Source organism: Rhinolophus sinicus, chromosome 16, assembly GCF_057876585.1.
Source record: "Rhinolophus sinicus isolate RSI-liver-muscle chromosome 16, RSI-T2T, whole genome shotgun sequence".
Classification (NCBI taxonomy): domain Eukaryota; kingdom Metazoa; phylum Chordata; class Mammalia; order Chiroptera; family Rhinolophidae; genus Rhinolophus; species Rhinolophus sinicus.
Genome location: NC_142516.1, coordinates 132,039,128 through 132,066,597, shown reverse-complemented (window position 1 = coordinate 132,066,597; position 27,470 = coordinate 132,039,128). Strand labels below are relative to the sequence as shown.

General features: G+C 35.3%; 1 protein-coding gene and 1 non-coding gene across 12 annotated transcripts in view; one reads left to right on the top strand and one right to left on the bottom strand.

Moving 5' to 3' along the window:
• The window catches only part of NSD3 (nuclear receptor binding SET domain protein 3), a 105,965-nt gene that overhangs the window by 43,343 nt on the left and 35,152 nt on the right, over positions 1-27,470 (top strand). For 10 of the 11 annotated variants that reach the window (XM_074329632.2, XM_074329631.2, XM_019748085.3 and 7 more), the window contains 10 exons: positions 242-313; positions 776-938; positions 7,611-7,765; positions 10,141-10,656; positions 12,299-12,419; positions 16,404-16,504; positions 18,622-18,667; positions 21,572-21,702; positions 22,087-22,215; positions 22,838-22,964. In XM_074329632.2, coding sequence (XP_074185733.1) covers positions 242-313; positions 776-938; positions 7,611-7,765; positions 10,141-10,656; positions 12,299-12,419; positions 16,404-16,504; positions 18,622-18,667; positions 21,572-21,702; positions 22,087-22,215; positions 22,838-22,964 — 1,561 coding nt within the window. Of the gene's footprint in view, positions 1-241; positions 314-775; positions 939-7,610; positions 7,766-10,140; positions 10,657-12,298; positions 12,420-16,403; positions 16,505-18,621; positions 18,668-19,568; positions 20,817-21,571; positions 21,703-22,086; positions 22,216-22,837; positions 22,965-27,470 lie in introns of those variants that run through there. The other variant, XM_019748087.3, reaches the window with a different exon arrangement.
• Positions 2,153-2,226, bottom strand: TRNAT-AGU (transfer RNA threonine (anticodon AGU)). Its single transcript has one exon. It is a non-coding gene; the product is annotated as a tRNA-Thr (tRNA).

The following is a 27,470-nucleotide window of genomic DNA, read 5'->3' as shown; positions in this document are numbered from 1 at the left end:
CAGAGTGCCCATTTTTCTGTATTCTGAAAGGTTTTTTAAAAAAAAATTAAGAAATTAAGTTTTAAAAGTAATAAAATAAGAAATGGGAAATATGGTGTGGAGTAGAAAATGACTGTTAAGACATAGCGTCATGTACTGCCTAAGTTGTAACATCCTTTATTCTCTTTGCTATTTAGTTTTCTTTGATTCTTTTTGTGTGAGTCATTATTCTTTGGTTTGCCATTTTGTTCTTTTCACCTAGATACCAAATGAGAGGGTTGATCCTGTTTCAGAAAAACCAAGAGAAGATCTAGTACTGAAAGAGGAAACCCCGGTGAGTTGCTTTATTGAATACTGTCTAATCAAATATGTCATAAGAAGGTGAAAGCACAGTGATTAGGTTACAACATATTTAACACATATTATTACAGTTCCATACTTCTTTATTTCAGAAGTTATACTGAAATAAATCTTGGAGCTGGTTTAGGAGGTAGATATTTTCAGTGAATTATTATCCTATTCAAAACTTCAACCACTTTTTAATAGTTATGCGAATTCTCCAGGTACCTTATCAATAATTTGGCAACAGAAACCATCAATTCTATTTTTAGTATTTGGATTGGGGCTTTTTAACTATTTTCCTCCTGTCTTCTACCCTTTTGCTAGTTTTGAGTAGCAGGTATCAGAGAAAAGTGTAACTGAAGATAAAGTTTACATGGGTAGCATGTTTAATATACTTTGTACATATTTTCTTTTAAATTTCTCTGCTGATGACCTTTATGACCTTTTCCTATAGGTTCAGCCAATATTATCTTCTGTTCCAACAATGGAAGTGTCTGCTGGTGTTAAGTTCCATGTTGGCGATCTTGTTTGGTCAAAGGTGGGAACCTATCCTTGGTGGCCTTGTATGGTTTCAAGCGATCCCCAACTCGAGGTTCATACCAAAATTAACACAAGAGGTAAGAGAAGGTATATATAGATACTAAGTTAAAGGTTAGAAAGAAAAAAGTGAAATCTTAAATGTTGTATATGGACACAAGAATACATACATGATATATAATCTAACACCAAAATATGCATATCTATATCAGTTTTTAATAACCAGTGAAATAATCGTGATCATCTTAACTGACGGAGTCTCTTCAACTGATACAGTCCTTGTTTTCCCCTTAAACACCTTGCATTTGTTTTATAAATTCTTTCATACTTCTTTTTTTAAAAGACCTTAATCTGACTGACCTCTCATATGAATTTAAAAGAAAGGAGATGGATAAATAATAAGATGTATTGTATGAGCTTAATAGGCATTTGGGCCAAGTTTTTTTTGAACATCTTAATTTCAGCATTGACTCCTATGGGGAGAAATTTTTTTTAGCCAGACAAGTGCTTTTCTTCCTGAAAAATTTTGCAGGATGCTTGTTTTCCTCCTCCACTCCATTTTTAAATCTGTACATTTACTGGGACAGTCTTATAAATTCAGTATGACATAGAAGTATAGCTTTAATCTAGCTAGATAGCATAGATCCTACCTTAGAAATGTTGGTATTATAAGTATTTTAGAAAGGTGTGTTCTAACTTTTTTCTGGTCTTTTTCCTGGGTTTGACCAAAATATGTAGATTAGATTCTGAGGTTCTGTCATTTAGAATGGACTTGCCTATTAGCCAGAGGAAGGTTTGAATTTGGAATTTATTTCTGGATATTTGCTTTGCAACTCACTCTTGTTACATGTTGAGTCCCTTATTGTCTGTGACAACTTTGCACCTATTTCTTTTTTTCTCACTTTAAACTTTCTATCTTGGTCCCTGTTCACTGTTATGAGAAGAAAAAGTGTCCCTGAGTCTGGCCAGGTAGATGTGTGACAGGATCAGCCATATCTATAACTCTTGTGCTGCATAGCTAGGAATCTGCCCTGGTGCAGAAGGCAGTCATCTTGTCGGTATAACCTGCTGATGAAAGGCAGGGGTAATTGGAAGCAGCAGTGGGGCAGAAGTGAAAGAAAAATCTTTGAATGTTTGCTTTTGAGCAAGGCACTGTATTAAGCAATTCTCTTACGTATTATACAGTCCTCATAGCAGCAACACTATGAAGTAGGTACTATTATTATGTTTCAGGTAAGAAAATAGAGTCTCAAAGAAATCTTTTTTCTTACCTTAAGGAGGGCACAGCTCACAGTGGCCCATGTGGGGATCGAACCAGCAACCTTGGTGCTACTAGCACCATGCTCTAACCAACTGAGCTAACGGGCCACCCCCAAGAAATCTTATTCCATAACCTCTACTCTTAAACACTACTATATATTAAAGGAAAAGTAATTAAATTCACCTAGTCATAATTTGTGTAGGTTTGAGGGAGGCAGTTCTAGTTCTTCCCTTTATATAATAAGAGTGTTGGACGAGTATCTCTGAAGTACCTTGCAGGTTTAATAATCTATGATTCTATGAATGGGAGAAAAAAGGGTCAAGGATTTCCCAAGAGGTCTAAGCCTTCTTAAATAAAACAATTCATGTCTATATCTGTGCCTCTAGAGCACCCTAAGTTATTATATCAGGTGAGAATTGTCACTCTTGAGTTCTCTTCCCTTAGAAAAGCATCCTTTTGAGATGATACAAAGAGTTTCATATTTAATTCCTTTATGAAAACCTGCTAATTTCTGCATTTTAAAAAATGGAATACAAATGAAAGCACATTTATGCCTCATCTGTATTTCAAAGGAAATATTTAAATTTAGTATTCTGAATTAATCTAATCTGGTCTGGTACCCCTTAGTCTCCTACTTTAGTGTAGGAAAAACTGATTTTGTCTGTATTATTGAGGAAACCCAAAATCTAAGAATTTAGGTTTTAATAAAATGTATATTCTGATTATTTTTAAAATTTCTTTTTCTGCAGTAGTTTTTAAAATAATAGTTTTCTTGAGATATGATTTATATACCATAAAATGCACCCCTTTAAATTGTGCAATTCAGTGATTTTTGAGTACATTTACAGTGTTGTGTGGCCATCACTACAATCTAATTTTAGAACATTTTCATCAACCCAAAAAAGAAATTTAATATCTGTTAGTAGTCACTCCTCATTCTTCCCCTGTTCCGCCAGCCCTAAGCAGCCACTAACTACTTTCTGTCTCTATAAACTTGTCTTTTCTGGACATGATAAATGTAATCTTTTCTGAAAGATAAATGTAATCCTACAGTATGTGGCCTTTTGTGTCTGGTTTCTTTCACTTAGCATAGTCTTTTAGAGGTTCATCTGTGTTGCAGCATGTATCAGTAACTTCATCTCTTTTTATTGCCAAATAATATTCCATTGTCTGACTGTGGTGTGATTTTAAATGAAGTAGTTTTCTAACAGTTTTTCTGAAAACCAAAAAACACAACATAAAATTTAATTTTGTTGATTGTTCCACACATGATGCCTGTGAAGTCCTTTGTGTTGCTTATTTAAGCTACTTTAAAATTTATCTTGATTATATAAAGTACTCATGGATTTCCATATTGTTATTAGTAAGATTCTTAGCTTTGGAAAATGTATTTAACAGTTTTCACACATAAAGATATTTGAAAGAGCATGTTGAAAGATGTTTGGATCACATGTCTATTTTAAATTGTATCTCATTGTTTAGGTCTCATTTTACATTTAAAAGGTAAAATTGAAATACTTTTTCTGTTTATAACAATACAAAAATATGTATGGTCAGAAGCGAAAGGTGCCATAGTTTCTTCCTCCAGATATGTAAATACTATTAAGAGTTTGAGAGTAATTCTTTTTCTTTATACATAGTGTGATTAATAGATATGAAAGTAAAGATTTTTACTGAGAGTTTTAAGTGATATCACATACTTACTGTAACCTTTACTCCTAATTTTTTTTTTCATTTTGTGGGGTTTTGTTTGTTTTTTTGTTTTTAAGATTTTATTGGGGAAGGGGAACAGGACTTTATTGGGGAACAGTGTGTACTTCCAGGACTTTTTTCCAAGTCAAGTTGTTGTCCTTTCAATCTTAGTTGTGGAGGGTGCTGTTCAGCTTCAAGTTGTCCTTTCAGTCTTATTTGTCATGGGCGCAGCTCAGCTCCAGGTCCAGTTGCCATTGCTAGTTGCAGGGCGCGCAGCCCACCATCCCTTGCGGGACTCGAGGAATTGAACTGGCAACCTTGTGGTTGAGAGCCCACTGGCCCATGTGGGAATCGAACCGGCAGGCTTCGGAGTTAGGAGCATGGAGCTCCAACTGCCTGAGCCACCGGGCCGGCCCCCTAATATATTTTTTTTAGTTTAAAACTGGATGGTTTTACCTTTATATTATTTTTGTTAATATAAAAACATTTCCTCAACATTTTTCTATTGGAAATATAGCCCATTATTCAAAGACAGATGTGCTTATTTCTCAATCTTTCAGGTCTTTAGGGTTTTCCTCTTATTTTAAGGTTTTCCAGCCAGCAGGAAACAAAGTGCTAGCAAAAAGGCAAGTTGTTTGATTTGTTTTGTCTGTAGCAAATGATTTTAATGGTGGAAGAAGTTGAAAATAAAGATGAAAGTGAGATTATGTTATCTATTAGTTTTAGTTTTTGTGTTTTTAACTGTCAAGTCCTTTGGGATTATCTGTTTACTTCTGAATAAGTAACTCTTGACATTTTGAAACAGATTATATCCTATGTTCTTTCAACCCTGCTATCCACAACCCTATCCTCCAAACTCACCTATTTCTGTTTTTTGTCCCTCAAAATGATTGGACTTCTGATAAACTTCTTTGATTAATTGTAATTGAATTTCTACTTGGGTCTTCTCAGGTTAGATGATATGGAAATCTGAGTTGTGTGTGTGTGTTTCTTATAGGCTATTTTCCATATGAAATTTTAATTAGATTTCCAAATAATCCGTTAGATAATTTCCTGTTAATGTCTAATAAAATTAAAACTTTTCAAATCCAAGATATAATCAATTTCAGATAACTAAATTAATTCAATTTAAGCCTAATATCCACATTTTTCTACTTAGGATCTGCTTATTGTCTTCTTCTCCCTTCATTTAAAACTGCACCGTACAGTCAAATTATCTTGGATTCCCCCAAGAAGACCAGTTTCTACATTGCTCTATGTAGAAATTGACCTGAGACTTTTTCTTGAAGCAGTGTTTTTCAAACTATGTTTGGTAAAGAACTAGTTTTTGTTCTTTTAAAAAAAAGTTTCAGTCCACCATGGATCAATATTTCTGTCAAACACAATAAAATTATCAGAAAAATGAAAGGCCTCCACCTCCGAAAAAATACAGAGTACAGTATCCCTGATCACATGTCTGGTTGTCACGGCAATGTCAAATTATCATAGGTTCTAAATGTTCACTCTTAACTTGTGTGATTATTTTGTCTCAGACTGACTTACACTTTCAGAGTAGCTCTACTCTAGAGCAACTGGTCTCAGATGTTTTGATCCCAGAACCCCTTTTACTCTCAAAAATTGAGGACTCTTAAGAAACTTTTGTTTACATGGGTTATATCTATTACTATTTAATTTAGAAATTAAAGCTGAGAAAATTTTAAAATATTTACTAGTTCGTTTTAAAAGAACCCACTATATATGTTATTAATTCTTCTGAAAAATGACTATTTTCACAAACAGAAAATTTAATGAGAAGAATGATACTGTTTTACGTTTCTGTAAATCTCTTTAATGTCTGGCTTAAGTGAAGACTAGGTTTCTCGTATCTGCTTCTAGATTTCAATCCGTTATGGTTTGTTGTTTTGGTTATAGTATGTTAAATTAATCTGGCCTCACACAAATATGTAGTTGGAAAAGGGAAGAGTATTTTAATAGCCTTTTCAGATAATTGTGGATCTATTTTCTGTTTTTACACCAAAACTCAAGAAGTGGTGGCGTCATTGTATTCTGGAATCTGAAATTATATCAACAAACTTTTTATACTTTGTTACATTAAAATCCATTGGTTCTGTTTTGCACTTTCAATGGATCTTTTACCTTTCATGATTGTTTTTAACATCATACATTGGGCACTTAAAAAATATTGGTTTACCAAGTCATGCATAGCTTTCCAAATGTTGACCCATTTCTTATAGATAATTTTTTTTTTTTTTTTTTTTAAAGATTTTATTGGGGAAGGGGAACAGGACTTTATTGGGGAACAGTGTGTACTTCCAGGATTTTTTCCCAAGTCAAGTGGTTGTCCTTTCAATCTTAGTTGTGGAGGGTGCCGTTCAGCTTCAAGTTGTTGTCCTTTTCAGTCTTAGTTGTGGAGGGTGCAGCTCAGCTCCAGGTCCAGTTGCCGTTTCTAGTTGCAGGGGCAGGACGCGCTCCAACCAACTGAGCCATCCGGGAGCTCAGCGGCAGCTCAGCTCAAGGTGCATGTTCAATTTTAGTTGCAGGGGGCGCTGCCCACCATCCCTTGTGGGACTCGAGGAATTGAACTGGCAACCTTGTGGTTGAGAGCCCACTGGCCCATGTGGGGATCAAACCGGCAGCCTTCGGAATTAGGAGCATGGAGCTCTAACCGCCTGAGCCACCGGGCCGGCCCATAGATAATTTTTTAAATCACATTAGTTAATACCACTTAATTTCATCAGAAAATTCTTTGGTTATTGGGAAGTTAGAAGGCTAATAGGGGCAACCACAAGTTTTTTAAATTCTAATATTTTTGCTTGAAAGATCAAATTTTATTATTGGCAACAAATATTGTCAATTGTTTCTCTTAAAGTGACAAACTTGCTTTATTCGTTTTTTGAGGACATAATCTACCAGATGCTCAGGTTCAAATAACCAGTTTTTTTGTCAGTCATCCTTTGAAGTGAAAAGGGTGTTCCATAAAAGTGTCCAGTTCACTTTGCAGCAATTCAGGCAGTCACACAAGTACTTTTCCTCAAGATAACCATCATACTTCTACATGCAAAAGTCCTGTATGCATAATTCCCATTTTGTCACACAGAATATTAAAAAGACGTCTATTCCAGGGTTGAGATTTAGTAAAATTAATTGTTTTTACTGCTTCATCAAGAACATTAAGTAAAATTGGGTGTTTTGTTTTTTTTTGGTTTGTTTTTTTTAACTGCCAGTGTATCGCTGTGAAGAATACAGCACTAGTTTGGTGTCACTCATTGCTTTTATTTATGCTAAGATGCCAGCACTCTATCCACCATTGCTCTTGCAATATTAAATGCAAATGTCAACATAGTGAAAAAGACAAATAACATCTTAGTATTATTATGAAAACAGTTTTGATCTCACAAGATCCCTGAAAGAGTCTCAGTGGCCTCTCCTCCACCACCCCCGGTCTGTAAAGCACACTTTATGCAGCTGGAAAAGCGTATTTATACCCATAATTGTTTGTAAAAAGGTCTGAGGCATATAAAAATAAGTGTAACCAAGGTAACAAATCTGATAATCAGCAGAATTTCTGATTTTCTTTCTCTTAAAATTTGCTGAACTAATTTTAATCATTTGGGGTGAATTTTTTACTGTAACTATTAGTTGTGTAATTGATAGGTGTTGGATTATATCTTTGGACAATCCAAAACACACAAATTCTAATAGGAGTAATACTAGGGAACCTGGCTTAGGTTTGCATTTTTGGCAAAGTATATGTGGATGTTTATGTTCTGAAATGGTTAATAAGGATTTTTACTTGCAGGTGCCCGAGAATATCACGTCCAGTTTTTCAGCAACCAGCCAGAGAGGGCATGGGTTCATGAAAAGCGGGTCCGAGAGTATAAAGGTCATAAACAGTATGAAGAATTACTCGCTGAGGCAACCAAACAAGCCAGTAATCACTCTGAGAAACAAAAGGTAACTGGCAGTATGTTCACATTATTAATCAAATATGGTTTTTAAAGGACTTCATAATTTAGTAGAATTCAGACTTTATATTTGAATTCAGACCATTGTTAGAATGATTTATTATTTTAACTCCTTTGAGTCTAATGTTTTTCATTTATTGTAAGTATATCAACAAGTTTTATATGTCATAAACAACATAATACTATTAAAAACTGCTTAATACAATGTTGGATTCTGTTATGAATTGAATTAATGTATGTTAAGTCTAGTAGAGGCTAGTGAAATGTGGATTTTTCCCCCCTATTTCAGTGTTCTTTCCATAATTCCCTTTTACTTTTTTTTTTTTTTTTTTAAAGATTTTATTGGGGAAGGGGAACAGGACTTTTATTGGGGAACAGTGTGCACTTTCAGGACTTTTCTCCAAGTCAAGTTGTTGTCCTTTTCAATCTTAGTTGTGGAGGGTTCTGTTCAGCTTCAAGTTGTTCTTTCAGTCTTAGTTGTGGAGGGCGCAGCTCAGCTCCAGGTCCAGTTGCCGTTGCTAGTTGCAGGGGGCACAGCCCACCATCCCTTGCGGGAGTCGAGGAATTGAACTGGCAACCTTGTGGTTGAGAGTCTGCGCTCCAACCAACAACTGAGCCATCGGGAGGCAGCTCAGCTCAAGGTGCCATGTTCAATCTTAGTTGCAGGGGCCAGAGCCCACCATCCCTTGCGGGACTCGAGGAATTGAACTGGCAACCTTGTGGTTGGGAGCCCACTGGCCCATGTGGGAATCGAACCGGCAGCCTTCGGAGTTAGGAGCACGGAGCTCTAACCGCCTGAGCCACCGGGCCGGTCCCCCTTTACTTTTATTTAGCAAAATTTTTTAAAACTTTTACTTATTTAAGTGTGTTTTTGTAGGATGCGTCGACTCCAAGTCAAGTAGTTGTTTCAATATAGTTGTGGAGGGCGCAGCTCACAGTGGCCCATGTGGGGATCGAACCGGCAACCTTGTTGTTAAGAGCTTGTGCTCTAACCAACTGAGCCATCCAGCCGCCCCTATTTAGCAAAATTTTTTATGAAAGTAAAGTTTGAAAAATATTTGGCTAGCACCTACTGTGAGACAGGCACTGTTTTAAGTGTTTTATATATATTACTTCATTTAATCTTCATAACAAATGAGGTAGATACCATTCCTGTTTCTGCAGATGAAGCAATTGAGGCACAGAAAGCTTAACTGGTTCAATCAAGGTCACACAAGTGATGGAACTAAGAAATATGTTTGGTGTGGTGGTGGACATTTTAGAATTTTGCCATGAACTCTTGATACTCTGGTTGAGATTTTTAAATTTAACTAATTTCAGTGAGGGTCTCTTGTGATTCAGAAATTTGTCATATTTTTACACTTTCAAAGTTAAATGTAATCAGGGGATTTTGATTAATTTTGTCAGATTTAACATTTTACAGATTTATACGTCAGAGTTTGATGTATACTATACAATCTCAGAGTTTAATTCCCCAATTTCTGGTTACCTCAGTCTAACCTGGATAATTCCCAATTACTTGGGTCATCTCACATACCTTTATTTAAAGTTTTCTTATCTGCCTTGCCAATCCAAAGTCTTGTGATCAAGCCTGGACACAGAGACCTGTGGAAACTGATTCAGGTTTATTTTTTCTTTCATACGTTCCTACTTTGCTATGTCTTGTCAACTTACATTTGTTCCTCGGGGCGCTGTCCTTCCTCTTCATTCTGTTGTGAGCTCTGTAGCACCCTGGACCCTTAGGGTGTCATTCCTTTCTTTTTTTTAAATTTTATTGGGGAATATTGGGGAACAGTGTGTTTCTCCAGGGCCCTTCAGATCCAAATCTTTATCCCTCAATCTAGTTGTGGAGGGTGCAGCTCAGCCCCAAGTCTAGTCGCCTTTTTCAATCTTTAGTTGCAAGGGGGCGCAGCCCACCATCCCATGCAGGAATCGAACCGGCAACCCTGTTGTTCAGAGCTCGCGCTCTTACCAACTGAGCCATCCAGTCGTCCCTACGGTGTCATTCTTAATGTTAGTGTTTTATTGGCCACTGAAAACAATCATTTCTGTAATCTTTGTTTTCTTTGTCCTTATTACTGCTACTTTTTTATGAATATGATGTGAGAAGGATGACTACTTCTTTGAGGGACTTGTCCAGTAGAGTCAGCAAAGGATATATAAAACCATAGACCTGCATGTCATCTGATAGTAATACCGGTTTATCAGAGTTAAGGAGTTAGCACATTTCATTGATTTGACTGAAGAATCTGAAGATATTTATGAATACCTAGAAAGATGACAGGCTCATATGGGAATACTATTGTTTTAAGTGTACATGATAGATTAAAGTGCGTCCCATAAAGCCTGTATCTCTTTTCAAAGATTCGGAAGCCGCGACCACAGAGAGAACGTGCTCAGTGGGATATTGGCATTGCCCATGCAGAGAAAGCATTGAAAATGACCCGAGAGGAAAGAATAGAACAGTATACTTTTATCTATATTGATAAACAGCCTGAGGAGGCTTTATCCCAAGCAAAAAAGAATGTCACCTGCAAAGCTGAAGTTAAAAAAACCCGGAGACCAAGATCAGTGCTGAATACTCAGCCGGAACAGACCAATGCAGGTGAGGTGGCCTCCTCACTATCAAGTACTGAAATTCGGAGACATAGCCAGAGGCGGCATACAAGTGTGGAAGAGGACGAACCACCCCCTGTTAAAATTGCCTGGAAGACAGCAGCAGCAAGGAAATCCTTACCAGCTTCCATTACAATGCACAAAGGGAGCCTGGATTTGCAGAAGTGTAACATGTCTCCAGTTGTGAAAATTGAACAAGTGTTTGCTCTTCAGAATGCTACAGGAGATGGGAAATTTATCGATCAATTTGTTTATTCAACAAAGGTACCTCCTTTTTTCATGGTTTTTTTGGGAAACAGTATTTAATAAGTGTCAACCTTGGCATTTAAAAGATAACACAGTCATAACTTAAATACCCGTTTTATCCACTGCATTTGAAATGTATGGCCAGTTTGCTCAGGAGGGGGCAAAAAAGACATTGGCAAAAAGGCTGCTTTTCTTCTCCCTCCCCCATTTTGTAATAGCCCCATCTGTACTAGATTAGTCTTGAGCTGTGCAGCCAAAATTGAGGCTAGCTCCCTAAAGTCATGGGGAAAAAATAGGCACTTTGCCTATTTCTAGTTTGTATAGTTTTTCTTAGTAGAAAAGTGTGTTTCTTTTTAAACCATTTTTGTTATTTATCTGAATTAACCATTGTAATAATTGTACCTGCTGATGTGTTTGGTTGCACCAGCAATTTTGTTAGGCTCATGTTGCTTTGGGATATCTAATGCATTTTAGAGAAATACCAGAACGATGTTAGTTATTTAACAATTAACTGTGGTGATAGCTTGGGTCTGAGGTAAATCTGAATGTCTCCATCAGCCAGCCCTGGGCCTCCATTTAGGGCACTTATACTTTAGTTTTAAGACTTTAAAACTCTTCATAAGATTTGTAATATTTATTCACTCATGGACCTCTTCACTACCTGTGCCCCCAACCAATACCACAATTGTGGGCTTGTGAGTTCAATTTAGTGGCACCTCATGCATGTGCACTCTTAAAGAATTCTGTATTTCTGCAATGTTTTGTCATATGCACATTAAAATAATTAAATATAGGCATGCCTTATTAGTGATATATTTTCCGAGAGAAGTGTAATGGTCCTCTCTTAACCTCTTCCTGCCTATAGGTTCAACCGATTGCATTAAGGCTAAGCTGCTCGGAAAAACTTGTTCCAGTCCCCCCTTGGTTCTGCTGATAGCTTTGAATAGCAAATGAATATTCTGCATCTTTTTTGAATACAAATTGGCTCCATTCTTGGAGCTAGTTTTTTTAGATGCACAAATCAAACTTTTGTCATCCCCCTCCAAAGAGTGCTATTTAAATGGAAATTCGAGATAAAACCAACCTTTTATAAATGAAGGTTTTAAAAATGCATATATATTTATAAATAATTCCTTTATTTCATTGAAATACCTAAAATGAGACAGAACTGTAATTGTATCTGCTTTCTGTCTGCTCCAAGTTGCTTATTGGATGCACATTTTGGTCACCATGAGTGACATACTGCTGCGCCTGTGGATGTTTTTGTCTTTCAAGATTTGTTGACGTTTTTATCTGTGCATAGGGTATTTTACCAAATGAAAATGACTAGTGTTCTCTTACTATGATATGGGTAAAGTGAGGGACTATTCAGACCAGGAAATACGTGGTTTTTGACAGAAAATTATGTGATACATATTCATTTTTTCAGTGACATTCATCATCTGGACTTAGACAGAGGTTTTTACCCCCCATAATCTCATTGCACATTTTGGAATAATCCTGATAACTTAATAAAATTGTTCTGATAATGGTAAGATAATAAATTGCTGCAATCAAGACCATATAAAATTCAAGCAAATTTTAGTCTTAAACTATCTTTATAAGCCAATGATGCCATTGCCTGGTAATCACCTAATTTTAAATTTGCCTTATTTTGAAGGGAATTGGTAACAAAACGGAGATAAGTGTCAGGGGACAAGACAGACTTATAATTTCTACACCAAACCAGAGAAATGAAAAGGCAACTCAGAATATATCTGAAGCAACATCTGGTTCTACAGGTAGGTATGAATGAAAAGTAGACAGATGCATTTTGAGGTCATAGTTCTGTTCTGCTATAGCATGATAGGTATGTTCCTAAGAAACCTTTAGGTATCAAAATCAAGTTATATTTTAAAAAATCAAACTATAAAAGCAATTATTTGAATAAGAAAGAGTTGTTTAGGGGCTTGAGAGCCATTCATGGTAATAGTTGTTTTTCCTACAGGAATTTACATAATAGGAGTGTTTTATAATTAAAAGAGTATAGTTATAAAATCTGCACATACCTGAGTAAATGGACCTTTTGGTTATCTCTCTTTGCATGAGAATAACAGCTTTACTTTTCCATTATTAACACATTCTTGCCATTTCCTCCTTTATTCCCTATTAGAAACAACTTGGCAGATGCCCACCTCTTTTCATTAGTCTTAGTTGTGCTTTATGTTAGTAGCTAAGGGGCCTAGGGCGCAACCCTCCTACTATAATCTGTTCTCTGATGAACAGATACCATGCATTGAAAATCAAGCTATATTGCTTATAGTAGAAATGCCTATATTCAGTAAGATTGTGCCTTTGGAATAGTCAAAGTAATTTTTATTAAGAGACTGACTTTCTAAGGACCTTATGGTTTAACTGAGTATCCGGTAGGTTTGGTTTATATAACAGTATTACTGCTTCATACAGCCATCAAGAAAAGAGTTACATATCAAACTAGCTTAGTTTAGGAGAAAGATGTTTGTTTCACTTTGTTCTTTTAAAATTTTTTTGTGATCTAACAAGTGACCAAATACCTCTCTAGAAGGATTAAAGTCTTAAGACCTGAAGTAGTAATCCTGAATCATTAGTAACTCAGGCAAACCTGTGATTGAGTGACACTAAGGAAAGGAGTAAATATTTTTGTAAGGGAAATTTTGAGTTAAGATTCTCATTATAAAATCTAAATAAAAACATCATTGTTCAGGAAACAACTGGGGATAGCTTTCTTTAAAAAAAAAAGGATCAAATATATGGTGATGGAAGGAGAACTGACTCGGTGGTTGAACGCACAATGTAATTTATAGTTGATGTACTACAGAATTGTACACCTGAAATCTATGTAACTTTACTAACAATTGTCACCCCAATAAACTAATTTTTTTTAAAAGAAAGAAAAAAAAAGGAATGAGGCTGCAGGACAAGGAAAGGTGGTGGCAGAGGAGATGGGGCATATATTGGAGGGGGCATATTAAACAGTATGCCTTTATCCAAAATTGAGTTGAGAAAGGAAGCTTAATTAAAGTCAGGGGGGAGTAGCAAAGTCCAGAATCAGACTTGCAACTTTTATCATTTCAAAATATATATAAAAAAGTGACATTGTGAGGGTGTCTAGTACATTATTTTGTACACCTGAAACTAATAATAAAAAAGAAAAAATATTCAAATTAATAAAGCTACATTCATAAAATAATAATATTAAAAAGTGAAATTACAGTGTTGAAGGAGTGAATAAATAGACTTAGGATATTTTGCATTTATTAGTGATAATTGAATATATTTGTTCCCTTCTTTGAATATTGAATGAATCTTTTGGCTTCAGTTCTCCATAGTTAGCTGTATCAGTTTTATTATTTTTCCTTACACTAAACTATTGATAATTTATCTGAATTTAAATGTGATACTTAGAATAGGAGGATCTTTATTTAAACATCTATATTCTCCTAACTAGAGAGAAAGTAAATTCTTCATATAATATGACTGATCTTAAATATTATACTTTTATTTTGAATGGAGTTGGTTATTTCCTTCCCCTCAGCTATTGAACATTTTATTTTCATGTAGTCTTTTCATTGTAAGATTTAAGTTCTATGAATTTTTTTTTACTGTTGTTTTAAGTGGAAGGTTATAATTCTTTATATCTGGAAAAAGCACACAGTTCCTTAAGCAGGCACATGTGATTAGGTTGTAAATTAATGTTGGAATCTTAATATAGGCATGAGTGTTCTAAAGCTTTGACCTTGGTTTAAATTTGGTTACCAGCTGTAGTTGATAAACATATTTTGTCACTTTAAATGACCATTTTGCTTCTTGTGAAAATAACTTTAGTATGGGCATATCTTCATTTTATTGCGCTTCACAGAGGTTTGTGTTTTTTCCAAATTAATGGTAAGACCCCCACCTCCAGCAAAAAGATTACAACTTGCTTTATTGCAGTACTCACTTTATTGCATTGGTCTGGAACTGAACCCACAATATCTCCTAGGTATGTCTGTAGTTGAAAAGTCAGAAAAGAGATTTGATCTCCCTTCAGAAATGAATTACATCGTCATCTCAGTTGGTTTTAACTACTCAGAGAGAATTCTTGAGCCTTTTCGTAGTAAATTTAGGAGCTACATAGACTGTGACACTGCTACATTTCTATGGTTTGCAGAATTGTGTTTGTATTTATACCAGATTTCTAAGCTGTTTTCCAAATCCAGAGATGCTCACTTCCTCCTCTTTTAGACCATAAACAATACTTTTTAGTGGTTTTAGATGTAGTAGCATTTATGTTCTTCAGGTAACTTTCAGAATAATTTTAAGAGGTCATGTTGCCTTATCTTCTGTAAGACAATAGATCAAATATCATCTGTACTTGATGGAACAATTATGTTGTCATCCTCAAAACAAGTAAAGATTTTTTGTTTGTTTTAAGCAGTTCTATCTCTATGTTGTTCTTCCCTGGTAGGTACTTGAATACTGATGATCACACTAAAGTATGGATCTCTGGGATACTCGGGTGCCTCTGAGGGTAGATATCTGTTGTTTTGATAAATATTTTCATCAGTGTAAGAAGAGTGAGAGTAAAGGAAGTAGCTAGCAACTTCATTTGTGACTTCTCTGCTAGAAATCAATTAACCACAATTCAGAAACAATATATTATGAAACTACCTACTCCTTCCCCAGAACAAAAGTAGTTGGAGTCTTCTTTGTTTTGGCCTTGAACTAAGGTGAGGGAAGCCTTTTACATATAGACAAAAACAATAAAACCAAATAATACACAGGTGATCTGAAGGCTTTATTGAAGTAGCTTCTGCCAGATTTTACAGGAGGTCTAATCAGCTTTCTGCTACGGCAAGCAAAAGGTGTTTATTATCTAGGAAGGATTGTTTAGGTGGTCCAAGCACTGAAAAGATGTAGAATAGCTGCACTGAAGGTATTCTTCTCAGGGTTACAGAATGGAATCATTCCTGACTTAGTGTTCTTTCAAGTTGTGGTCTTCAATCTGTTTTATCCTGTGCAAATTGGGGTCCATGTGAGTTTTCTTTAGTTTACCTTCCAAGAATTTTACTGTTTAAAAATCTTAATAGTTTCTTATTTTACCATTTAATATGAAAAAGCGTGATAATTTGTTTCAGCTAGTTTTCCATGACTAATTATTTCTAAAGTATAACAAGTCCCTTGATAGCCAAAGTAATGATTTAGTTTTGGTCAGCATTTTTGTGCCTTTCCTGCTTTTTTCCTTTTCGTTGTTAATAATATAACAGTAGGAAAACTTGTATAAGTGCACTGTTAAGTATTTGATACATAGAATTAATTTAATTCATTTGTTAAAATGCAAAATATGTAGTACTGATTGAATTTTGAACCAAAAATTCCTAATGTGAACTATGAGAATAAAGTCATTTTCCTCCATGCCTTCAGTCCCTTTATCCCTTGAATTATAATTACCTAAATGTGTTTATCTGCCTTAAAACTAAACTATGTCTCTGCTATTTTAGTTTGACTATAATTTTAAAAGCTCTAGTCTCCTAATTTATATAGAGTCTTTTATGAATCCCAGTCTCAGCCTATGAGCCTTTATAATTTGATCTATAAAAATTTTTATGTGCTCCCAAATATTTAATACCTTTTTAGTGATTTACAATTAAAAGACCAAAAGTAATGGATAAGGAAAGTAGGGAATTTGGGCAAATCTTAATTACATGAATGTCGAGGCATCCTTAAATGAGTTTTCAATTTGTTTATTTCTTTAAATCATCTCTTAGGCTCAGTAGAAAAAAAGCAACAGAGAAGATCAATTAGAACTCGTTCTGAATCAGAGAAATCCACTGAGGTTGTGCCAAAGAAGAAGATCAAAAAGGAGCAGGTTGGCTTCCTACATGTAGAGAGTTAAAACATTGTATTTGTAAATGTTGTGGCTTATATTGGTATCTTAAAAGAAAGAAACTTTCCCCACACTGGGTTTCCTTTCTGGACTATCTTATGCTTCTGCCCTGGTGAATTCCAGTACCCAATTCTAATACAACCATCCTGTGATTCTGCTTCAAGCATTTTCACAGAAAACAATCAGGCTTCAGGAGATGGGAAGCCAGTGGTGCAAGACTCTTAAAGAATTCCTCACATTTATTTTGAAGTTTCTGTTATGAGCAAAATGATTTCATGTTTTCATGATTTTTATTTGGAACCATCATTGAGTTCCCTTTTTTTTTTTTTAATTTTGATTTTTGGTTTAAGCTGCTGGTATGTATTGTTTTTATTTTTTAAACAAATCAAATTAATTTAAGTGCTAGAATTATATTTAAGAAACATAATCATAGATGATCTGGTTTTTCTGTTGGTATCACAGATTTTTTGGAATGTTATTTTCCCAGTGGAATGATACTCATCTCTTACTAGGTTATCAGATAAACACTATTTAAGTAAAAAAAAGAAAAAAAAGAGGAGGGGCATTTTGACTAAAGGGTCTTAAACCAATCTAATCAGTGTGTTATATTCATATTAAATTACCTTTTCAAAGAAATTTTTAGAAACCATACTCCCTTTAATTAAACTCACAGTCAGAATTTTTCTTAATTTTTTTAAAGTGAAAGAATATCCATTTTTACAGCCCAGGCAGCTGTTATTAAACAAAAAGGATTCTGAATGGTATTAGTTCCAATAAGTTTTATATTTTTAAAACCAATTAATATGGAAGAGTGTGAACTTCTATTATTTCCTTCATAATTTTAAACTTACAAAACTTAAAAGATGACTTTGTTGGTGCTCTATGGTATCATCAAGCATGTGAAACAATTTTCCCAGAAATATTTAAGTAAAATTTAGATAATATACTAATTTGTCATTCATTTATCATAATTAACTTTCATACTTAGGAAATTATATTCCAAAAAATCTTTCTCAGGTCTTGCAAGTCTACAGTATTCATCACCCAAATTAAGTTGTGATTTTGCCAGCTGATTCCCAAATTCAGTCTGTGACCAGTCAGTTTAAAATTAATAAGCAGAATGAGTACAAAAATGGGACAAATTGTTAATGCCACTGTGTTATAGTTAGTAGTAGAACAATACCAGTGATTGTTTAGAAGATTTTATATTTGTATTACTAATTGTATCTTATAAAAGCGCTTCTGTTGTATGTTTTTTTACCTGTTGTAAAAAAAATAAAATTTTTTTTAAAAAGCTTAGAACAATCCTTAAATATTTACAAAATGTGTTTGAACATGCATATTTCACCACATCTTAAAGAAACATAAAATTCAGTTCATAGCTTAAACAGGAACTCCTCCAAACAGCATCCTTTCTTTAATTCCAATGGTTAATCCTCAAATTACCACGTGTTTTACATATACATTGGCAGAATAACTTCTGATCTCGCTCTCCTAATGTAGGATCAAGACACTGTTCATAAGACACTCAAGAAAGTGCTTTTGCAATATCACAAACTTACTAAGTTTGTACTAGCAGCAAAAGTATTGAGCTTCCAGCTGTATGGAGCCCTGTAGCACTCTCTACAGAGAGGGTCCTGATTCCCAGCAACTTAGCTGTGAGTGCAGGCGCGGAAGGGTCTTAAAGTGGCGTGAGTTACATTAACCTGAGTATCATAGTAAGTAAAAATTTATCCTAACGTCTTTGGGGCGGGAGGGGTTTTATAGCAACATCGGGGCTGGTTGCAGAAACAACCCCTCTCTTGCCTCCCAGACACTGAGGAAAGTAATCTTCATCTACCAAGGGAATGGTGGGAAAAGTTTGCTAGCAAGCATGTGGCTGTGCGTTGTCACCTGGTATTCAGCACAGGCAGCTAGGATTTAAACCTTCCCTGACCTTGAGACAGAGAACTTTACCCAGAAGATGGGACTGAGTTCAGATTCAGATACATTAATTCACTCATCATTACTTAGATTGATGGAAGTATTATTTTTTTCCCTCTATTAATCAAAAGTGGAAAAAAACTCCTTGTTAATGCCATATTTTTCTGTCCAAACAGGTTGAAACAGTTCCTCAGGCTACAGTGAAGACCGGATTACAGAAAGGTGAGTCACTATAATGTTGCTTTGCATTTCCTTGATTAAAACCAATTTTAAAGAATTATTTGTACCTCATGTATTTTTGTTTGTCTCTGTAAATCATTGTTGTTGCTCTTCAGTCAATAATTTGTGTGAAATTTAAGTATTCTCTGAGGGGGGTGTATGTGTGTGGTGTGTGTGTGTGTCTGTGTGACTTTTAGAGTGATCTTATTCTGTACCTCCATGTGAAAAGTCTCATTTGTTTTAGTAAATTGGAGAACACCACATAGACTTGGTACTGTTTCCAACTTTTCTCCATAAATTCTGGGGTTTCACTGGTTTATAAACTAGGGATGTGACGAATCCACTTTTTTTGGTATTCGACTGAATACCGAATAGTAGCTGTTAATGTTTGTCAAACATGGACTATGACAAATCAGACAAGACAACATGATTGAAAAAAATCTTTCCACGTTTATTTTTACAGTGCTGTAAAATCTTTTCGTAAATTAAAGTGATTCATAGCATATTTATGGCCATTATTAGATGACCTTATGCAAGTCTATTTGAGATATGCACAAAGTTTAAGAAACCTTAAACTTATATCTGTATTTTCTGTGTGCAATTTGACTACAGTACAAACTCCATAGCATGATTCGTGCGTTTTTGATGAGATCATTCAGACTGTATTTAATACCTGTAGTTTACTCTGGGCAAATTGCATTATTTATTTAAAAAAAAAAAAACCAAAACACCAGCCTCTCTGCATTCTCGGGGAGAAGTCTGCAGCGATGGTCTCCGTGGAGATCCTCAGCAGAACTGAACAGCCTCTCGGAGGGAACACTGCTTGGCGGAGCTCCAAGAAAAGACATCGCGATCGCTGCGAGATTAGGAGGCCTGATTGCGTTGTGTTTCCACCATTCCACAGGGTCGGCGGACCGGGGAGTGCAGGGCTCTGTCAGATTCAGTGACAGCTCCGTCTCCGCAGCGATTGAGGAAACTGTGGACTGAGATTCCTGTACAATTTCATCCCAGAAACTCCAGACTTGTAGTCTCCATGCAAGATTTCTTTCTCGGCGGCTCGATAAACAGTTTCTTTGTTTTCAATTTTGATTTTGCCAATCATCATTATTGGCATTTTCCTGCCTGGTTTCTTCTTCAAGACTCTGAACAATTGCTTTAACATTCAAATGATTTTTTTTTTTTTTTTTTTTTGGTCTGAGCTGGATGGGTACAGCTTAAATCATGGGTCCAGCCTAAAAACCACCGTTTAACTTACACTGATCAATTTCAACATGGACTGTTTTTGTTTTTTTGTTTTTAAATAAAGCATCATTAATGCACATCTGCAGGGTTTTGCCAAACAGCCCAAACTGTATACATTACAATCATTAAAAGCTCTTATTTTTTTTTAATATTAGTGCCGTTATCATGGAGAACAGCATGGCAGCTGTCTTTGGCAGTCTGTCATTTTTCTAACATTTTCAGAAACTCATCGGAAATGGCGGTACCTGTGTTTCCCTTCGAAAGCCTCTCAGTACAGCACTCCTGTTCCTCTGTTAAAACTCCTTGTTAATCCAGTGATCTTTTAGGCCAAGGAAATATTTTGTGGTGGTGTTCTGGGTCCATACACCAGCAATGAAGGAGCTAGATTTGTGTACTTGTGTTTTTTAATCAGCGTTAACGTGGGCAGGCACCCTCATTTATAGATGTAAGGAAACATTCAGTGAAAAACTTGTAGAATGGGATGTGATAACGAGGTTCCAGTAATCTGAGCAGTCTAAAGAGACCCACATCCTCCACCACAGAACATGGCTATACACCAAGTGCTACTCCCACTCAGCCTGTTGCGGATCTCCATGGCCTCAGGAGACTTGTGTCTCCATGGTCTCTTCTGGACTGCACACTTCCACCATAGCTTGCTGGGCTGGTCTAGATGTCTGTCTGTTGTATGGAAATTTGGGGGGAAAAATCCAAAACACAAACTGTGGGTTGAAATATTAACCGTCTCCTTGGTTCCTTGGTATTCACTGTGCCTGATCTGCACATTTCATCGTGGCTGTTTCTGTATAGCCTATACTGCATTAGCCCAAGAGATTGTTGCTTTGTAACTTTTTGCACTATTGTTTTGGCTGGATTTGTATTACACACAGTTTTAAAAAAAAATTCCACACTATTCTCTGCCTTTTTTTTTTTCTAAATATATATATATATATTTATTCCGCAAATTCCACTTAGAGGCCTCTCATCCAGCTCTTCGTGATTTGGCTGCACTTGAACATTGATTGTCTGTTTACAACCCTCAGCAATGTGCCTCCTAAATGGCATGACATATGTAGATGTGCTGCAGCACTTGTTAATGGTCACAATAAATGACACTTCACCAAGGAAATCTCTGAACAATTAAGAACATCCAAAATTTATTTGGGGGATAATAATCAACTAAATTGCAAAATTCCGGGGAAAATGGCACTATCCGTGTACGAATCGAATACAAATCAAAGATTTGTCACATCCCTAATAAAAACAAGATGGAGATGTCTCTGCAACCATATTTGTAAGCTGCACAGTGTGTTGGGTTTTATGTCTTCCCCTCCAAATCGAGTGTTTCTTTTGGATTGCTCCAAATAAATCAGCTATCCTACAGTTTTGATAGAATTGGTTTTTAGGTTCGAACTTGGGCTCTGTTGACTGAAAATACCTTTAGAGCAGGAGCACTGAATTAAATGCTTTGATAGAGCGGTTGTAAATTAAATCACTATCAGGAAGGTCAGAAGCTTACGAAGTTTTTTGACTCGTGACTTCAGTGTTACAAAGAGAGCTGTGCTTTTTTCACACTACAAATGAGTTTGGGGAAAGAAATATTCTCCCACAAAAATAAAACAAACTTTAAGCACTATTTTAGGATTAATTTCGGTGTATTGTATTAAGGTGCCAGCGAGATTTCAGATTCCTGTAAACCTCTAAAGAAAAGGAGTCGCGCCTCAACTGATGTAGAAATGACTAGTTCAGCATACAGAGACACATCTGACTCCGATTCTAGAGGCCTGAGTGACCTACAGGTAAATATGTTCAGGGGTCTGAGAACAGGGCTCTTTTTTGCTTTGCCAAACCAAGTAACATACATATTGCTTTGCCCGACTTATTTGGGGAGAATGGGCATTTTAAAAAATATCCATAGTAAAGAAATCATTTTGATTATTTTGTAACTATGAGTGTCTTAATTTTGCTGATCTCTTACATAAGAGAAGCATAGTATGTTTTTTAATTTTAACTGGGGTTTCTCTCAAAACACCAGACATATGGTATCCAGGTGGTATAGAAAGAAAGAAAAAAAAATGTGTCAAAGTTTATTTAAACAACTCTTACTAGGGTTTTCATAGCACTTAACTTTGAGGAAGTTTTTGTTTTGTTTTTCTTAAAAATGTGCTATGTTTTCCGTGTAGGTAGGCTTTGGAAAGCAAGTAGATAGCCCTTCAGCTACTGCAGATGCAGACGTTTCTGATGTTCAGTCTGTGGATTCAAGTTTGTCAAGAAGAGGCTTTGGAATGAATAAGAAGGACACTGTGTGTCAGGTAAGCAAATGACCTATAGCTTGAAGCAATTACTATCATATTCTGCCAATAATATACTTACCCCTGGTTGGAGAGGGTAGTATCTTTCTAAATTACAATATTACTTTAAAGTTGCGGATCTAAAATCCATTTCTGGCTCTTCCCTTTTCTGAGTTGGAATACTTATTCACATGTAAATGTCAGTCTTCATTGTGATACTGTATTATGAATTGGAAGTAAATGGCAGATGACTGATTGAAAAAATGTTTTCTTAAAATTAAGTTAGTATTAAGTTTTAATGTATATGTACCCTTTTTTCAAAAAACTCCTTTGCCCTGTGAAGAAAAGTTAGAGTATGCAGATTCCAAAGGAGGACTTGTAAAAGATCAAATATGACTCTTAAACTTTATACCATATGGATATAGAAGTAGTTATCTGATTCAGTGGTTCTCACAGTTCGGGCCAAGGACCAGCAGCAGCAGGATTGGCAGGGTACTTGTTGGAAATGCAAATTCTTGGGCCCCACCCAGACCTACTGAATCAAACTCTAGGAAAGGGACCCCTTAATCTGTGTCTTAACAGACCTCTGGTGATTCTGATGCCTGCTGAAGTTTGAGAACCACTGCTTTTTGCCATTTTCTAGATATGTGAAAGCTCTGGTGATGCGCTGATTCCTTGTGAGGGAGAGTGCTGCAAACACTTTCACCTGGAGTGCCTGGGATTGACATCACTCCCTGATGGAAAGTTCATCTGCATGGAATGTAAAACTGGTACGCTTACTTACTTTGATAGATACCAAAAAATAGATAGAGAGGAATGTGCAATGCCAGCATCTCCTATGATATCTAATTTTTTCACTTCTTTTGCGTAGCTCTTAACTTCCTGTCCCACGGGTATTTCAATAAATTAAGACTATTCGGTGATTAGGCTTCCTAGGATCAAAAGAGTAGTTAGCAATATTGTCAAATTTCGTCCTATCATTGCCTTACTCATAAAAATCTATGAAATCATTGAGATGTATCTAAAGAGCTATACAAAATTTGTAGAGTGAATTATTTTTCAGATGGCTTTGAAATTTATATGCTCAATAAATTGGTTTAAAGTCCTTGACTTTAATAGACGAATGTGTCAATCACAAACTGTAACCATGGTGATGGTATTTTTTTAGTGAAAAGATGGAGCTGCTGGAAATTGTTTTTTAAACCTGCGGGTTTTGGATTCACCATTTATTTCTTATACCCTACCCCAAATAGACTACCACCTATCAAAATAATTTGTAGAGAAAGAAATATGGAAGTTTGTATTTCTTCTCTATGTAACCATGATTCTAGTTAAAGTAATGGAAAGCAGGAAGTAGAATTGTTTAATCTGTAACAAGGCAAGTGAAAAGTCAACTGGAGATAGCATGGTAGTGCTTCTATGAACCATGTTCGTATGCTTTTTGTTTGTTTTTGCTATGAGGAAGGAACTGTGTATGAGTCCACTGGATAGCAAGTATTTATGATATGCTGATCCTACTCTTGATACTTTATTATTTTCCTGCTCCTTTCCCCTCTTTATTTGGATGCTCATATATTGATTTTATCCTTTTTTATTTGATAGTATGCCTCCTAAAATCGTTTAGATACTCTGAAATCCACTGGAATGGTAATTGTTTTCTGAACACTTAATACAAGCCAGGTGCTGTTAGTACTAATCATTTTTTCCTATTATCTTATTTGGTTCTCATAATACAATGAGGAGCATACTATTATTTTTATTTCACAGAGGGTGGAAATGAGGATTAGAGAATTTAGTTTAGTATCTTGCCCAAAGTCACAAAAACAGCATATGTTGAAATGGGATTTAAACCCAGGAGGCAGCTTGAGCCCAGAATCCTTGCCCTTTCCCATTGCCTTCTACCCCTTGACTAGGTAGGATGAAGAACATGTATCATATATTTTAACACACACTCTCTCTCATACATACACATGTAAAAATTAAGCTATAGAAGCTGTTTTGAACATATAACTTACATTTTTCCCTATATAAGATACCGTTTTATTCATCACATTTAGACTCTAGTAAAACTTTTGAACAGTTTGCCAACTGGCAGTCTCAGGGTCAAATTATCTGCACATTGTTTTATTTGGCCCTCAAAATGTGTTTTGAATGTGTGAACATGGGTCAGGCACGTACTCCTGGTTCCTCACATTCTCTAGCATTCCTCTTTTTCTAAAACCGTCGCTCTAGTCATTTATGTGCCCCTTGAAGCACATAAGTTTGCAATCTCTGATTTAGACTACTGATAGAAAGGACCATGTAGCTCAGTATTAAAACACTCTTTTAAGGCTTCTCCTAACTCTAAAATCCAGCAGGATTCTGCCAACATAGGTTAGATATAATCTAATTTGGTACACATCTATTAAGAAATTTAAGAGGGAAATTTGCTTTAAAAACAATTAAGTAGAACAAAGTTGGAGGACTCATACTTCCCTGATTTCAAAAATTAATACAAAGCTACAGTAATTAATTAAAGCTACAGTGCGATACTTGCATAAAGACACATATAAACCAATGGAATAGAATAGGGAGTCCAGAAATAAACATTCACATATATGGTTAAATGATTTCTTGAGAAGGGTGTAAAGACCATTCAGTGGGTAAAGGATAGTCTTTTCAACAAATGGTACTGGGAAAACTGGATATCGACATGCGAAAAAAACCGAAATTGGACCCTTACCTAATACCATACTCAAAAACAATTCAAAATGGATCGGAGATCAAACATAAGAGCTAAAACTGTAAAACTCTTAGAAAAAAACAGGGAAAAGCTTCATGACATTGGATCTGGCAGTGATTTCCTGGGTATGCTAGCAAAGGCAACAAAAGAAAGGCAAATTGAAAACTGTGTACCCTAAATGACGCTATCAACAGAGTGAAAAAGCAGCCCACAAAATGAGAGAAAATATTTGCAAATAGCATATCGTACAAAGGATTAATATTCGAAATATATAAAGAATTCCTACAACTCAACAAAAAATAAACAACTCAATTCAAAATTGGGCAAAGGACTTGAATAGACATTTCTCCAGAGAAGATACACAAATGGCCAATAAGCACATGAAGAGATGTTCAATATCATTAGTAATCAGGCATATGCAAATTAAAACTACAATTAAATGCCACTTCACACCCATTAGAATAGCTATTATGAAAAAAAGAACAAGTATTGGCTAGGATATGGAGAAATTGGAACACTGTGCACTGTTGGTGGGAATGTAAAATGGTATAACTGCTATGAAAAACAGTGTGGCGGTTCCTCAAAAAAATTAAACATAGAATTACTATGTAATCCAGCAGTTCCACTTCTGATAGATACCCAAAAGAATTGAAAGCAGGGACTCAGACAGGTATTTGTACACCCATCTTTACTGCAGCATTATTCACAGTAGTCGAAAGGTTGAAACAACCCAAATGTCCATCAGTGGATGAATGGATACATAAAATGTGGTATGTACATATACAATGGAATATTATTCAGCTTTAAAAAGAAATGAAATAAATACTGATACATGATACAACGTGGATGAGCCTTCAAGATGTTATGCTGAGTGAAATAACCCAGTCACAAGGACAAATATATGATTCCACTTACATGAGTTACCTAGAGGGATGAAACTCATAGAGACAGTAAAGTAGAACAGTTGTTACCAGGGGTTGGGTGAGGAGAGAGGAATGGGAAGTTATTGTTTAATGGGTACAGAGTTTCAATATGGGCTGATGAAAAAATTATGGCAGTGGATAGTGGTGATGGTTGTAAATTAATGTGAATGTACTTAATGTCACTGAACTGTATACTTAAAAATAGTTAAAATGGTAAATTTCATGTATATTTTAACCACAATTTAAAATACAATTATAGTTCACCCTTGAACAACACAGGTTTGAACTGCTTGAGTCCATGGATTTTTTCCAATAAATACTGTATATTGGAAAATTTGGGGGAAATTTCCTTACAACCATGAAGTAAAGCGTATCAATTACCCATGCTAGGCTACCATGAAGCAATCATTGCTGCTGCTTCTATATCAATGCATGAATCATTGCATCTGTAAATAAATACAAATTTATTTTTCACATTATCTTTCCATTTTTGATGTCTAGAGTTAGTAATATAACATCTACAGTGTTTTGTATCATTTAAGGCAATATTGATGTAGGTACTGACAGACAATTCCTCTTGCAAACAGATGACAAACTTACAGTGTCGATCAATACAGTGCAGTACTAGAGGCATATTTTCTTTTATGATTTTCTTAACATTTTATTTTCTCTAGCTTACTTTATTGTAAGGATACAGTAAATAATGCATATAACATACAAAATATGTGTTAACCGACTGTTTATGTTATTGGTAAGACTTCCAGTCAACAGTAGACTATTAGTAGTTAAGTTTTTGGGGGGTCAAAAGTTAGATGCGGATTTTTGACTGCACGGGGTGGGGAGTCAGTACCCCTAACCCCTGTGTTGTTTAAGGGTCAACTATACTTTTTACTTGTTTTTTTAAATTGCTTTTGATTTATTTATTACATGAAAATTAGTTTAATACCAATTTGGTACACTTCCAACATATTAGGAGTGAAAACAAATTCTTTAAACCATTATTAAGGTCAATTAGGAAACTTTGTTTATCAAAAGTTAAGCACTTTACATATAAAAAATATTACAAGATACATGCCTAATAAGTTCTTATACTACCTATTTCTATCATTTAAGACAAATGTGATTTCTGGAAAGAAAGCATTTTCATTTGCCCTTTCGAATAAAGTGTGTAACCTGCCGTTTTACTTATTACGTACTTAATCTAAATGAAGACCATGTCCTAGTGAGAAGAGGGCATTGGAAGCATTCACATGCTAGATCTCTAAGCATAAATCTTAAAGGGGTCTGATAGTTCAGCTCTCTATTAGTATAACAGTATCACTAGTTATAACAATTTTCATTTCTGTTAAACTTATTTTGATCAATTTGCAAATGAAACCTTAACTATTTCATTTTTACATAGAGCAGTCAGTTTATGCATTAGGCAAAGCTGGAAAGTCAAACCTCTTAACCTTTAAAATAATTTTCTTTTAATATTTTAAATTTCTGAAAGTTAATTCAAAAACAATACTATTGCTTTCATGTCTACATGAATATAATTTGAAATTATATATATGCAACAGGACAACAAAAACCCTGCTGTACTGTGTTTTATTTCTACAACAGAACTAGTAAATAAAAAACAAAACCCA